Genomic DNA, 15,674 nt, shown 5'->3' with positions numbered 1-15,674 from the left:
TCTCTGTATACATTATCGTATACATCTCCGTATACGTCCCTCCCTAAGCTCCACACTTTCTAAAAAAAAAAAAAAAAAAAACTAAAGAAAAAAAAAAAAAACAACCCTATCCATCTATCTATCTATCTATCGATCGATCAATCTATCGATCGATCAATCTATCGATCAATCAATCTATCGATCAATCAATCTATCGATCAATCAATCTATCGATCAATCAATCTATCGATCCATCTGTCTGTCTATCCAGGTGGCACAATGGCGAAAAGGCTTTACACCGTTGAAGAGGCCTGTGCCTATTTGCAGCAAAGCAGTGAGAGTGAGGAGGGGTCATCAGGCAGCGAGTGGATACCTTTCACTGACTCCGAGCTTGAGTCGCTGTCGGACAGTTACTCAGAGTCAGAGGAGTCAGAGCCGCCAACTCGCAGGGTGAGGGTAGAAGGAGAGGCACAGCTTGGGGACAGTAGTTTGGCTAGTGAGCAGCAGCCAGGTCCCAGCAATGAGGCTAGTGGCAGTGGTCAGGGGTCAGCCAGGAGGAGGCCAAGGGTAAGCCAATTACCACCAGAGATGATTAACGCCCAGTGGTCGCCTCCATGTATGGTGCTGCCAGACATCCCTGCTTTCACAGCAGCAAGCGGTATTTTAGTGCCCACCGAAAATCTGCAGCCTGCTGACTTTTTTGCTCTTTTTATAGATGAGAGCATTTTACAGCATATTGTGCAGCAATCTAACCTATATGCTACACAGTATATCTCTGACAATCCTACCACTCGTTTTGCTGCGAGATGGACCCCCACGAATGTGCCTGAGCTGAAGGTATTCATTGGCCTGACGTTAAACATGGGCCTAGAAAAAAAACCTCAGCTTTGTGACTATTGGGCAAGAAACCCCATCATCTGCATGCCCGTTTACGCAGCAACTATGAAGAGGGAACGCTATGAAATGCTGATAAAATGTTTGCATTTCAATGACAACACACAACATCTGTCCAGGGACGATCCAGCGCATGACCGCCTTTTCAAATTGAGGCCTCTTTTATCCCATCTAAGTGATAAATTCAAAGAGGTTTACATGCCTGGAAAGAATATAGTGGTAGATGAGTCCCTTATGTCATTTCATGGCAGGCTTGGCTTCAGGCAATATATCCCCAGCAAACGTGCCCGGTATGGGATTAAGTTTTATAAACTGTGTGAAAGCGGTACAGGCTACACATTTGACTTAAGGGTTTATGAAGGCAAGGACTCTCATCTGGAAGTTGCTGGGTGCCCACCGTACATGTGTAGTACTGGCAAAATTGTTATTGACTTGATAAGTCCCCTGCTGAATAAAGGGTACCATTTGTACATTGACAATTTTTATGTCAGTGTTCCGCTGTTTAAATTTTTATATGCAGCACAAACCGTAGCCTGTGGAACCGCAAGGCCAAATCGCCAAGGTCTGCCCCCGGAGGTCGTCAACAAAAAATTGAAAAAGGGAGAGGTGTGTAGTCTCCGCAGCAATGAGCTCCTTGCTCTAAAGTTTAGGGAGAAGAGGGATGTGTTGATGCTGACAACCATCCACAATGAGGCTACCACGACAGCACTGTCACGGAGAGAGGAGATCCAGAAGCCCGTGGCTATTGTGGAATACACCAAAAATATGGGAGGTGTTGATTTGGCAGACAAAATGTTGGCTTTATACCAAATGCAGAGGAAGCGAAAGGCATGGTACAAGAAGGTGGCAATGTACCTGTTCCAGATAGCCATGCATAACTCTTTTGTGGTTTACAAAAAATCTGGCAATAAAGCCTCATATCTAAAATTTCAACGAGCTGTGATAGCATCCCTAATTTATGAATCAGGATATACATCTCAGCGCACAGGCCAACAGGATTCGGAAGAGGTAATGCGACTTTGCGACAAACATTTTATTGCCCCACTGCCCCCAAATCCTGGAAAACAGAACCCCCAAAAAAGGTGCAGAGTGTGCGCAAGACACCAAATAAGGAGAGACTCACGATATTACTGCCCAACATGCCCATCACGACCAGGACTGTGCCTTATTGGGTGTTTTGAGGCCTACCATTCAGTGCTGAACTATTAGACTTTTTTTTTATTTTATTTTTATTTTTTTATTATAATTATTACTTATTATCCCTGACATCTCCTAAATATTTGCATAGAAGAACAGAACCTGAGAGAACATACAAACTCCTTGCAAATAATTTATTTGCAATAACTGAACCATTGCCCTAACATTGCAAAGCAAGACTACTAGTTTCTTAGCCTCTTTCTGCTGACCATAATCTGGACTTCTGACCTTGGCTGATTATTTTCCTTGGCTACCACTGGCTACCACTACCTCCTGCGACTGGCTTTTGGATCGACTCCACTACTCCTCTACTACTGAATTCGCTGCATGTCAGACCTCCAAGGGTGAGTCCCAATATGTTTGTCATGCTTGTTATAGGGAAATAACATAGGCCTTGCTGTAATCATCCTTTGGTGAAAGCTGAGAGAATGAACTTCATTTAGAGTGGGCCTAATGCTAACAGCAAATACATGCCCTCAGTATATTTTGCAGAATTGCTCATTAAAAACAAATGCACACCTTAGAGCTAACAATCTACTACAGGCCCAACTAGTTTTGAAATTAGCCATATGTGGCACCATTTTAACCATGAGTATCACGTTAATATATTTTTGGGCGATATAAAGCTTAGGCCTATGTCATATAAAAATATATTTAGTAACAAAGTCAATCTAACATTTTGCAAAATGTGATTTTTAATTTAATGGTCAAGTTTGGGAAAATGTTAGGAATACTACACGAGTCGGCAGCTTACTAAACACCCATATTTGAATAGCCCTGGTTGTTAGCTTTCCACAATGGTGACATGTGTGGCCTTTTTCTCATGTACTGACTCTTCTGGGGCTATGGAAAGAAAGTATGGCGCTATAACAATTCTTGCAAAAAATGAACTGCAAAAACGCCATTGATGCACCTTGAGAATAATTGCCTGCTGTGCATCCAGATTGTTTTCAAATAATGCATATGTGGTCTCATTTTTATCATAACGAGTTGTCGAATACATTTTGATGTGTCTTATAGCTTGAACCCATGTTACATAGAAAATAGGTAGGGACATACTCAATGCATCAAGAAAAATAATGTAATTTTCAATATTATGATCAAATGTGGGAAAGTTTCAGCAAAACTACACGAGTCGGCAGCTTACAAAACACCCATATTTAAATAGCCCTGGTTGTTAGCTTTCCACAATGGTGACATGTGTGGCCTTTTTCTCATGTACTGACTCTTCTGGAGCTATGGAAATAAAGTATGGCGCTAAAATATTTTGTAGAAAAATTGCCCTGTACAAAGCCACAAGGACACTTCGTCGTTAATGGCATGCTAGATGCCCAGATAGTTATCAGATGACACATATGGGGTATCCTTTTAAGCATGACAAGTTGTAGAATAGATTTTAGGTTTTTTTTGGGTTGAGGCATGTGTCTTGTGAATTACTTTTAGTCACATTCTGAGCCAAAAGCAATATTTTTTTTATTTTCGTATGTTCGGTACCAAAATATAAAGCTTGTAAAAATAAGGCAAAGTTACAGAATCTAAAACAGACTACATAAATAGTTACCTTAGGGTCTCAGCTTTTTAAATATGTATGCCATGAAGGTATATTACTGTTATATTTGCATATAAAGTCTTGCAGTTATTGCAAGGAAACAATGAGAGAACAAAAAACACAATGTAGAAAAAATACACCCTTACTTCCAAATAATATATTATACTCATACATTGCACTAGGGACATAATGTAAATGTTGAGTTTACCAGGACAAATGGGCAAATAAAATGTGTGTGTTTTATGTACAGTATCATTATTTATTTTCAAACCATAGTGGTTGGAAATGATGAAATAGCGTATTTTTTCATTTTTTTCCTATTTTTTCCCTTTAAAATGCATAAAGAATAACATCATTACAAAAAAAAAATATCAACCACAAAAAGCCTAATTGGTGGTGAAAAAAACAAGGTAGAGATTATTTTGTTATGATAAGTAGTGATAAAGTTATTAGGGACTGAATAGGAGGAGTGCTGAAATGTGAAAATTCTCCTCGTGCATAAGGTGAAAACAGCCTGCGGGCTGAAATGGTTAAACCCCCCAGGCAGCAGCAGAGCGAGATCGGAACAAAACAGGAATCCCCGGAATACCTTAGGCTGTGTGGCTGTTTAACCTCTTGGGTACCTGTTAGAAACTAGTGGGAAAAATCACCCAAGCAAGACGTGTGAAGTTTGTTGGAAGTTAATCTAAGTTGTGGAAATGAAATAGAATGTTAAGAAAGACTAAAATACAGATTCAGAGCAAGCAGAGGCAGTATAACAAAATCTGTACATCTAATTGGATGTCCGGATGCCTCACAATGCCCACACTGCACGGAACAGCTTGTAATGAGCTTTTACCGCAAAGGTGTTTGTCAAAGGGCTTCGGTAATTTACCCCATATTCTATCCCACCTGTGAACATTTTTATAAATTAAGACGTTTTGAATCAGGATGATACCATTTATTGGCTAACTTAAAAGAATAAGAGTAAGCAAGCTTTCGGCTGTATAGCCTTTGTCGGGTTTCAATCCTGTTTGGCTATACAGCCGAAAGCTTGCTTACTCTTATTCTTTTAAGTTAGCCAAAAAATGGTATCATCCTGATTCAAAACTTCTTGCCTATACTGATGGCCAACACGGTACAATACCCTACTGCTACTTTTATGAATGAACACACAAAAGTCTAAAATACCGAATACTGAATGCGGTATTTTCCCGACAAAACTTTTCTTTCACACAGCCTTTTATGAATTGACTCCAATGTAAAGAGGTTCACAGACAGCAAACTATCAGGACCTTGGTCATGACATCACACTGTGGGAGGGGTTTCACCTCAATATCAGCCACACAGACCCACTTGATGATCTATTTGAGAAAAGGTAAATATTTCTCTCGGGAAAGGGGGTATCAGCTACTGATTGGGATGAAGTTGTTTAATGCTTGCTGGGTTTAAGTTCCTCTTTAAATGTTATGTATATACCACTATGCCCCATAATTGTGGCAGTAAATAGTGGAAATTCCATTTGCTATCTCTTATATTTCTTCCTTTACGTTTTCAGACGGGCGAGGCTGCATATATTTCTTGAAATGGACATTCTATGCTTTTATTTTGCAGTGGATCTATCTCTTTGTGAATTTCCATTTGTAGTTTTCCTGTGGAACACGGAGGCGGCGTGCCTTGACGCACAGCGGACATACATTCCTTGTGATAAATGCTATTTTCTTGCCTATGTCTTCCTGCTGGGAAGTGGCTGAGGGCCAGCTGAGTACATGCAGCTCCGCGCAGAGATCTTCCTCATTACCCCGTATTCAAGCTGAGGGGCTCCGAATCCAGCCCGTCGCACTCCCGTCTCCCTCCGCCTCGCTTCTGGGTGGCAGCGGTAATGAGGGTAGTTTGTGCTCATAACATATCAAAAGGAATAATAACAATAAAACTCAGCACTGCTGATCCAGACAGGAGATCTTTGAAAGAAAAATGCTTTTCTGTCAGAGTTCAGCGAAACTAAAAGCATTACTTTTACAGTTGGCCAGCTATACAAAAATATATAAAGATTGTGAAGTATGGAGCGATGGAATAACATCACATGGCATTTGCTGAATAAAACACCGTCTCCACAGCATATACGCTTCAGGAACTGAACGGGCCTTATTTCTTAAAGCAGGAGGATTAGCCATACTATGCCAGGGAAAAAAACACATATATAAGTAGATAAACACTTGATCTACTTCCATAACACTTGTATGTACTGTCCACATTTTGATTTCAGTGAATTTTATATAGCAAATGAAGAGAATTCTGTTCCTGGTGGTAACCATGTCTTTTGCCCACAGTTTGAGGCTAAATACTGATGTCATTTCCACCCTTAACTTTTATTATTTTTTCCTCCAATCGCTGAGTCACCTCAGCCTTGCTTGTAAACACAAGTGAGCAGAGGATCATGTTTCAGATAAGCAGCTAGGCAGGGAAATAAAGACAAGAGGAGGAATATATTATAGATAAAAAAGAACCTCCAGCATGCAACTGAATGGCAATGGCTATTAAAGGGCCAGTGCTCCTAAGGTATGTGATAACTCCAAACCATAACAGCAGAAAAAGGTTTGAATGCAGGATTAGCACCTTAATCACTTAATACACTCAAAACAGTTGCTGTTGAAATTTGATTTTTATGGTGACAATCTGCAGAGGTCTCCCAGCATCTTCAATAGAAATATCATAAGTCTTACAGCAAATCTGCTCTGGATTAAGTAACAGTTATCTATTACCCCCTGCATCGTCACAGCAGCAGCGCCGGGCGCGCTGCTGTGATCACTTATACACAACATGAGAGGGACATCACGGATTAAGAAGCGGCTGCCTAAGGAGGTAATAGCAGCGGCGGCCGCGGGGGGGGGGGGGGAGGGGGGGCACGGACCACCAGGAAAGACTCTCATACAAGCCGACCCCTAACTCTTGACCCCCTTTTTGGGGGTCAAAAATTTGGCTTGTATGCGAGTATATACGGTAGTTTTAAAAAAGTATTTTTTTAACAGAAGATGGACAATTGTCTCCTAGGAAAAAACTAAGAAGAAAAGGTGAATTGCATAAGGCCCCTTGTCAATAAAATTCCTTTTAAACCCCCCAGCAATCAATAAAATGCAATTAACAGTATTTTTTCTAGTACTTGTGGTACTTTTTAATTGCAAAATGCTGATGAAAAGTCATTTTAAAGAACAAATTAAAAATGATCATTTAGGAGAAAACTTAGGAGTAAAAGTGAATTGCATACGGGCCCCTGTATCTGTAGGGCCCCTGTATCTGTAAAGGGAGCTGTGAATAAAACGTGTTTGTATTCTTGGGCTCATATGCAATTAACTTTTTCTCCTGAGTTTTTTTTTTCCTAGGTAATATTTTCAAACCTTGTCATTAAAGGAGTCATTAAAGGATACCCGAAGTGACATGTGACATGATGAGATAGACATGGGTATGTACAGTGCTTAGCACACAAATAACTAGGCTGTGTTCCTTTATTTCTTTCTCTGCCTGAAAGAGTTAAATATCAGGTATGTAAGTGGCTGACTCAGTCCTGACTCAGACAGGAAGTGACTACAGTGTGACCCTCACTGATAAGAAATTCCCCTTTTTATCTCTTTCTTGCTCTCAGAAGCCATTTTCTGCTAGGAAAATGTTTTCTAGTTGGAATTTCTCATCAGTGAGGGGCACACTGTAGTCACTTCCTGTCTGAGTCAGGACTGAGTCAGCCACTTACATACCAGATATTTAACTCTTTCAGGCAGAGAAAGAAAAAAAGGAACACAGCCTAGTTATTTGTGTGCTAGGCACTGTACATACACATGTCTATCTCATCATGTCACATGTCACTTCGGGTATCCATTAACCATGAGGCTGATTAATTTCTGTTTCTCCTGCATTCTACATTGCTGCACACTAAGAATCTTGATCATATTAGCCTTCTAACTGTTACCTATGTGCATTTATGGCTGTATTATTTTATCCACTTAAGCTTTGTAATAATAATACTTATTGTGAGTGGGACCTGAATTAGGAAGGAATCATAGACATTGGCATCCATTGGCAAAGATTTTCTCCTGCCTATATTAAAGATGAACTGTAACAACATACAGTAGAATGCAGTGAATATTAGTATTCAGGATACCCACTTGTACATTAAATAACCTGGTTTCAGCATCAGAAACCCTGCCTGTAGCTATATATTGCTGTATATCGGTATGTAGCCCTGTCCTCCCGGCTGTGGCTTAGCATAGGCTGTTTAATATTCAGAATCCCTCCCGGCATCTTTTCAACTGGCTTTAGAACTCTCAGTAAACCATCATTCCGCAGAGGTAACTTGCCAGTGCTAAAGGTGTTGGAACCTGTGATAAATCAGGGAGAAAAAAGATTTATAAATAGATACTGTATAAAAAAACAACAACAATTTTATTCATTATGTCATTTAGACTATAGGTCTTCTTGTTATCAGATTGGCGATAAATGTTGTATTCACTAAATGATTTACTGCATGCCCCCCAAAGCTTAGGATTTGTTGATAAGAGAACCCCGGGGCGGATGTATCAAACCTTAAGAGGACCCAGAGGCATCATCATGTGTGCAATGACATGCCTCTGTGTCTCTCTATTGCACAGCAGCCCCCCCCCCCCCCCCATTGAATGTATCGATAAAACCTTCAATAAATCTGTAACACCTTAGTGAATTCAAAATTAGATTTTACCCATGAGGTAAATTATCAAACGTTCGGTAAAGTGTTTGGTAAATCTTAGTGAATTGAGGCCACAGTGTGTGGAAAATACAAAAAGATGCTTTTTTAGGATTGTGTTTTTCTATGCTAGGAAGACATTTAACTCCAGATGGAAACAACCCTCCATTCCTACAGTAAATTATTGGATAAATATGGTTAACAGTACTCTACCACTATATAAGGTAATTTATCAATCCAGGTCACAATTTACTATGGAAAATTTAATATGGAATATCTAGGTAGAATCATCAGACATGGTCATCCCACATCTGGACATTACCGCCATGGTGCAGGATCTCTATTTGTAAAGTATTGCTTACACCATATACTGTTTGGATTGTACTTTTACTGTCTATCTCATGATGCCTTGCACTTCTGCTGTATTGACTAAGATGGGCCTATTATGCCATTGTATATCTACTGAGGATCTTATGATTGTAATTTTCTACATTTGTTGATAGTTGATTGATGGTTATGGGCGGTATGCTAACAGTTTTCCATCTTAAATATAACCCATTACCACCACTCTTTGCGAGGTGTCAAAAAGGGGTTAATATTAAGGGGGGGGGGGGTGTAAGGGTTAGGCACCAGGAAGGAGTTAATGATGGTGGGAGGTTATGATTAGGTTGGAGGGAGGTTTGTAGACATTAACCAATTAAGTACCAGCGGTCTCTGCCCCCTTAAGGACCAGAGACCGCTGGTACAAGAAACGACAGAATAACAAGAATACCGATGATTTTCTGCACATACCCGCCACAATCACCATCCACGCCGCACGTCGGGAACCTCAGCCACCCACTCTGCCATCTCTATGACGGCAGAGTTCCTGTGAGCCAGTCAGGAGCTGCTTTCATTGACTCCTGACCCTACCTATCAATGTAAGCCAATGGGAGCTTCTTACGTTGGTAGACACGGCCAGGAGCCAATGAAATCGTCTCCTGACCCGCTCACATGGATCTGCTGTTATAGAGATGGCAGAGCCAGTGAGCTGCGGTAGGGAGACATCGGCGAGATCATCGGGAGCGACAAAAGCGGAGAGAACGCGCAGCGTCGGTGTATTAAAATCTACGCACTGGCAGCCAGATAGCCATCAAAACAGGGCGTAGATTTCAATTAGTGCAGTCCTTATCTAGGTAAGGGGAGATTAGGGTAAGGTGTTATGAAGTCAATTTAAGGTAACAGGGATTGGTTAGCATTTGGTGCCTTGTGGGGGGTTCTAGCCCTGAAGCACTGATGTGAGTTGCTAGAGCACCATTACCTATCTGCAGAGGAACAGTGGCTGCTAGGAGTCTTGTCAGGTGGGAGAGACAAAGGGAAAATGAGTATCCCTGTTCCATCAGTTAACAGACAAGAGTTCTCAGACATTGATAAAGCGGCATTTCTGGGCATTTTATTTACACATAGTTGGATTGTGAGTTTTATTCTGCTGCTGGTATATGTGAATGTGTATTGCAGTAGCAGATTTTCTGTAATGATAATTTCAGTAGATATTTGTACCTGGCTGCTGGCTGCTGCAGCTGTTCACTATCATTTCCAGCAGAAGTGATGCCAGATCCTCACCAGAGCCATATTCCAGACAAAACACTGCACAGCGGCCAGAACCAGCCTGAGTCCCAGCACGGGAGTGTGTCACATGGTAAATAGGATTATATCTGTTTGCTGTCCGCTCACCTGCCAGCCAACCCGTTGGATGCCATCCAAAATGGCCGCCGTTAGGGACCCGCAGCCAGCCCCTGCACACGTCTCATCTGTGGGAGCGCAGGAAGTTTACTACACGGCTCTAAATTTCTAGACAGAGCACATTTCTTATAATTGCATTTCATTGAAAAGCAGCGGTGAACAGTTATGCACTCAAAATTATATTGTGCAAGCATTTTGTTTTTACAGTATAGAATTGTAAACTTGCTGCAGATGTTTGTGCTGGCAGTGGCTGCGTCTGAAGTGCAGCTGCTCATGTGTAATCATGTGATCAATGTGATGGCTTTCTATGTCTCTGATTGGCCGAGATAACTTCCTGCTGTAGGCCATACAGGAAATAGAAGCGAGGCGTGATTGTCACTAGCAGGGGTGTAACTAGAAATCACTGCCCCCCCCCCCCCCCCCCATACACACACACACAAAACTTTGGATAACCCCGATACAGGAATTGGAAAAGCAAGCAAGGTGGGATATAAAAAAATAAATAAAACAAAAAACATAAAAAAACATACTTACAGTAAAGGTAGCCAGCTATAGGTGCCCCCAGTATAGGTAGCCAAGCTTAGTTGCCCCAGTATGGGTAGCCAGGCATAGGTGTCCCCAGTATAGATAGCTAGGCATAGGTGCCTCCAGTATAGGTAGCCAATATAGGTAGGCAGGCATAGGTGCCCCAGTATAGGTAGCCAGCTATAGGTTCCCCCAGTATAGGTAGCCAGCCATAGGTGCCCCCCAGTATAGGTAGACAGGCATAGGTGCCCCCAGTATAGATAGCCACATATAGGTACCCCAGTATAAGTTATAAGTTGGCCAACTATAGATGCCCCCCAGTATAGGTTAGTCAGGTGTAGGTGCTTCAGTATAGGTTAGCCAGCTATAGGTGACCCCAGTATAGGTTAGTCAGGTATAAGTGCTCCAGTATAGGTAAGCTAGGCATAGGTGCCCCCAGTATAGGTTAGCCATCTATAGATGCCCCCAGCATAGGTTAGTCAGGTCTATAGGTGCCCCCAGCATAGATTACACAGGTCTATAGGTGCCCCCAACGTAGGTTAGTAAGGTCTATAGCTGCCCTCAGTATAGGTAGCCTGGAGGGGGAACAATCGGCACACAGCAGCGGGGCCCAACTCCCCTCCTTCCTCACCTCGGATCCCCCCCCTCAGTGCTCCCGGCTCCCCCCTCCAGAAATTTTAGCGGTGGCAGTGGGCAGGGAACTCACCTCTTTCTGGTTCCAGGTAGTGAGAGGAGCTCTGCGTGCTGCTGACTTGTACATCTCTAACGCCGCTGACAGGAAGTGAAGTCAGCAGTGTTGGAGCCATACAAGACGGCATTGCGCAGAGCTCTGTTGCTGCCTGGAACGCAGAAGAGATGAGTACCCCATCTGCTGAAAACATTTCCGGAGAGAGGAGCTGGTTAGGCTGAAGGGAGGGTCCGACATGAGGGGGGGAGCTGGGCCCTCCTTCCCACTGCTGTGTGCCCGCTGCCCCCCCTTACTGCACTTACCTCCTGCCTCTTAAAATGGCCCTGGTTTGTGCTGCTCACCCCTTGATAATTGATTATAATTTTCACCTTGTGAGCCTGCATAACCACGCCCACCTCTAGCACAGTTAAGCATATAAATGAGTGCATTGCACATGTCCAGAGAGTTCGTTTGGTAGCTAGTGGAAGGTGAGGTGTTTTTCATTTCCTTTTCTCCCATTTAGTTGACTCTTGGGTTTTTGGATTAGTTCCCACTAGACTGCTGATAAAAACTAGCATTGTATGGTTAGAGTAGGACTCACCAGATCGGGGACACTTTGGCGCAGTTGGTGAGCTTAAGCACGTTAAAGCGTAACCAAGAGCCCCTGTTACTGTTTTTCCTGTTGTGTGCTGCAGCCCCCCTGTATGTTATATATATTTTTTGTGGGGATTGGGGTCTCCACTGCTGCGTGCATACTTTGCAAAAAATTGCATTAAAAGATGGTTTGTGCTGCTCACCCCTTGATAATTGATTAAAATGGCCCTGGGGCGCCCCTTACCAGGCTTCAACCCCCACGGGCCCCCCTGAGCCTGCATCCTTTGCAGGTGTGATTATTACGCCCCTGGTCGGAGGCTAACAAATCAGTCACCTGATGGGACTGATCACCTGCTTTTCTGTGACTTCTGCTACACACAAGTGATTCTGATCTGCTACTTCTCTGTGACTTCTGCTACACACCAGTGGCTCTGATCAGCTGCTTCTCTGTGACTTCTGCTACACACATGTGACTCTGCTCTGCTGCATCTCTGTGAATTCTGCTACACACGTGTGACTCTGATCTGCTGCTTTTCTGTGACTTCTGCTACACACGAGTGACTCTGTTCTGCTACTTCTATGTGACTTCTGCTACACACGAGTGACTCTGATCTGCTGCTTCTCTGTGGCCTCTGCTACCCTCTGCTCTGCTGCTTCTCTGTGAATTCTGCTACACACGAGTGACTCTGCTCTGCTACTTCTTTGTGACTTCTGCTACGCATGTGTGGCTTTGATCTGCTGCTTCTCTGGGACTTCTGCTACACACGTGTGGCTCTGATCTGCTACTTCTCTGTGACTTCTGCTACACACGAGTGACTCTGATCTGCTACTTTTCTGTGACTTCTGCTACACACGAGTGGCTCTGATCTGCTACTTCTCTGTGACTTCTGCTACACAATTGTGACTCTGATCTGCTACTTCTCTGTGACTTCTGTTACACACGAGTGACTCTGCTCTGCTACTTCTCTGTAACTTCTGCTACGCATGTGTGGCTCTGATCTGATGTTTCTCTGTGATTTCTGCTACACACGAGTGACTCTGATCTGCTGTTTCTCTGTGGCTTCTGCTACACACGAGTGACTCTGCTCTGCTGCTTCTCTGTGAATTCTGCTACACACGAGTGACTCTGCTCTGCTACTTCTCTGTGACTTCTGCTACACACGAGTGACTCTGATCTGCTACTTCTCTGTGACTTCTGCTACACACGAGTGCCTCTGATCTGCTACTTCTCTGTGACTTCTGCTACACACGAGTGCCTCTGAAATGCTACTTCTCTGTGACTTCTTCTACACATGAGTGGCTCTGATCTGCTACTTCTCTGTGACTTCTGCTACACACAAATTTGACTCTGCTCTGCTGCATCTCTGTGACTTCTGCTACACACGTGTGACTCCGCTCTGCTGCATCTCTGTGACTTCTGCTATACACGTGTGTCTCCGCTCTGCTGCATCTCTGTGACTTCTGCTACACACATGTGGCTCTGATCTGCTACTTCTCTGTGACTTCTGCTACACACTTGTGACTCTGATCTGCTACTTCTCTGTGACTTCTGCTACACACGAGTGGCTCTGATCTGCAGCTTCTCTGTGACTTCTGCTACCCACGAGTGACTCTGATATGCTGCTTCTTTGTGACTGCTGCTACACATGAGTGGCGATCTGCTGCTTCTCTGTGACTTCTGCTACACATGAGTGACTCTGATCTGCTACTTTTCTGTGACTTATGCTACACACGAGTGACTCTGATCTGCTGCTTTTCTGTGACTTCTACTACACACGAGTGACTCTGATCTGCTACTTCTCTGTGACTTCTGCTACACACGAGTGGCTCTGATCTGCTACTTCTCTCTGACTTCTGCTACACACGAGTGACTCTGATCTGCTACTTTTCTGTGACTTCTGCTACACACGAGTGACTCTGATCTGCTACTTCTCTGTGACTTCTGCTACACACGAGTGGCTCTGATCTGCTACTTCTCTGTGACTTCTGCTACACAATTGTGACTCTGATCTGCTACTTCTCTGTGACTTCTGTTACACACGAGTGACTCTGCTCTGCTACTTCTCTGTAACTTCTGCTACGCATGTGTGGCTCTGATCTGATGCTTCTCTGTGATTTCTGCTACACACGAGTGACTCTGATCTGCTGCTTCTCTGTGGCCTCTGCTACACACGAGTGACTCTGCTCTGCTGCTTCTCTGTGAATTCTGCTACACACGAGTGACTCTGCTCTGCTACTTCTCTGTGACTTCTGCTTTGCATGTGTGGCTCTGATCTGCTGCTTCTCTGTGATTTCTGCTACACACGAGTGACTCTGATCTGCTGCTTCTCTGTGGCCTCTGCTACACACGAGTGACTCTGCTATGCTGCTTCTCTGTGACTTCTGCTACACACGAGTGACTCTGATATGCTACTTCTCTGTGACTTCTGCTACACACGAGTGCCTCACGATCTGCTACTTCTCTGTGACTTCTGCTACACATGAGTGCCTCTGAAATGCTACTTCTCTGTGACTTCTTCTACACATGAGTGGCTCTGATCTGCTACTTCTCTGTGACTTCTGCTACACACAAATGTGACTCTGCTCTGCTGCATCTCTGTGACTTCTGCTACACACGTGTGACTCTGCTCTGCTGCATCTCTGTGACTTCTGCTACACACATGTGGCTCTGATCTGCTACTTCTCTGTGACTTCTGCTACACACTTGTGACTCTGATCCGCTACTTCTCTGTGACTTCTGCTACACACGAGTGGCTCTGATCTGCAGCTTCTCTGTGACTTCTGCTACCCACGAGTGACTCTGATCTGCTACTTCTTTGTGACTTCTGCTACACACGAGTGGCTCTGATCTGCTACTTCTCTGTGACTTATGCTACACACTTGTGACTCTGATCTGCTACTTCTCTGTGACTTTTGTTACACAATACTGACTCTGCTCTGCTACTTCTCTGTAACTTCTGCTACGCATGTGTGGCTCTAATCTGCTGCTTCTCTGTGATTTCTGCTAAACACGAGTGACTCTGATCTGCTGCTTCTCTGTGGCCTCTGCTACACACGAGTGACTCTGCTCTGCTGCTTCTCTGTGAATTCTGCTACACACGAATGACTCTGCTCTGCTACTTCTCTGTGACTTCTGCTTTTCATGTGTGGCTCTGATCTGCTGCTTCTCTGTGATTTCTGCTCCACACAAGTGACTCTGATCTGCTGCTTCTCTGTGGCCTCTGCAACACACGAGTGACTCTGCTATGCTTCTTCTCAGTGACTTCTGCTACACACGAGTGACTCTGATCTGCTACTTCTCTGTGACTTCTGCTACACACGAGTGGCTCTGATCTGCAGCTTCTCTGTGAGTTCTGCTACACATGAATGACTCTGATATGCTGCTTCTTTGTGACTGTTGCTACACACGAGTGGCGATCTGCTGCTTTTCTGTGGCTTCTGCTACACACGAGTGACTCTGATCTGCTGCTTCTCTGTGATGGCCACCATTAGATATTATCTGCATCACTGCCAACAGTGCTAAGGGCGACTTCTATCTTTACATTATCCATCTATCCATCCATTATCTATTTATCTATCCATCTATTATCTGTTTATCCATCCCTCTATCCATCCATTCCTCCACCCATCAGATGATCATCCATCATCTGTGTATCCATCCATCCAACTATTATCTTTTATCTATTCCTCCATCCATACATCTATTATCTGTTTATCCATCCCTCCACCCATCTTCTGTTCATCCATCCATCCATCCATTATTTGTTTATTCATCCATCCATCAATCCATCCATCCATCATCTGTTTATCCATCCCTCCATCAATGTATCATCTGTTTATCCATCCAATCATCCATC

At 43.6% G+C, this 15,674-nt stretch overlaps 1 protein-coding gene and 1 long non-coding RNA gene across 2 annotated transcripts in view; one reads left to right on the top strand and one right to left on the bottom strand.

Annotated features, from left to right (window-relative positions):
* The first annotated feature begins 258 nt into the window (after positions 1-258).
* Positions 259-2,082, top strand: LOC137537788 (piggyBac transposable element-derived protein 4-like). The gene has a single exon (XM_068259751.1). The coding sequence runs from the start codon at positions 259-261 to the stop codon at positions 2,080-2,082; it is 1,824 nt and encodes a 607-aa protein (XP_068115852.1).
* A 5,369-nt stretch (positions 2,083-7,451) lies between these two features.
* The window catches only part of LOC137538262 (uncharacterized), a 36,839-nt gene continuing 28,616 nt past the window's right edge, over positions 7,452-15,674 (bottom strand). The window contains exons 4-5 of the long non-coding RNA XR_011024727.1: positions 10,023-10,099; positions 7,452-7,968 (exon numbers count right to left, since the gene is read on the bottom strand). This is a non-coding gene — a long non-coding RNA (uncharacterized lncRNA). The remainder of the gene's footprint in view (positions 7,969-10,022; positions 10,100-15,674) is intronic.

Source organism: Hyperolius riggenbachi, chromosome 11, assembly GCF_040937935.1.
Source record: "Hyperolius riggenbachi isolate aHypRig1 chromosome 11, aHypRig1.pri, whole genome shotgun sequence".
In the NCBI taxonomy this organism is placed as follows: Eukaryota; Metazoa; Chordata; class Amphibia; order Anura; family Hyperoliidae; genus Hyperolius; species Hyperolius riggenbachi.
The sequence above is the reverse complement of the archived record's forward strand: the minus strand, read 5'-3'. Positions and strand labels throughout refer to the sequence as shown.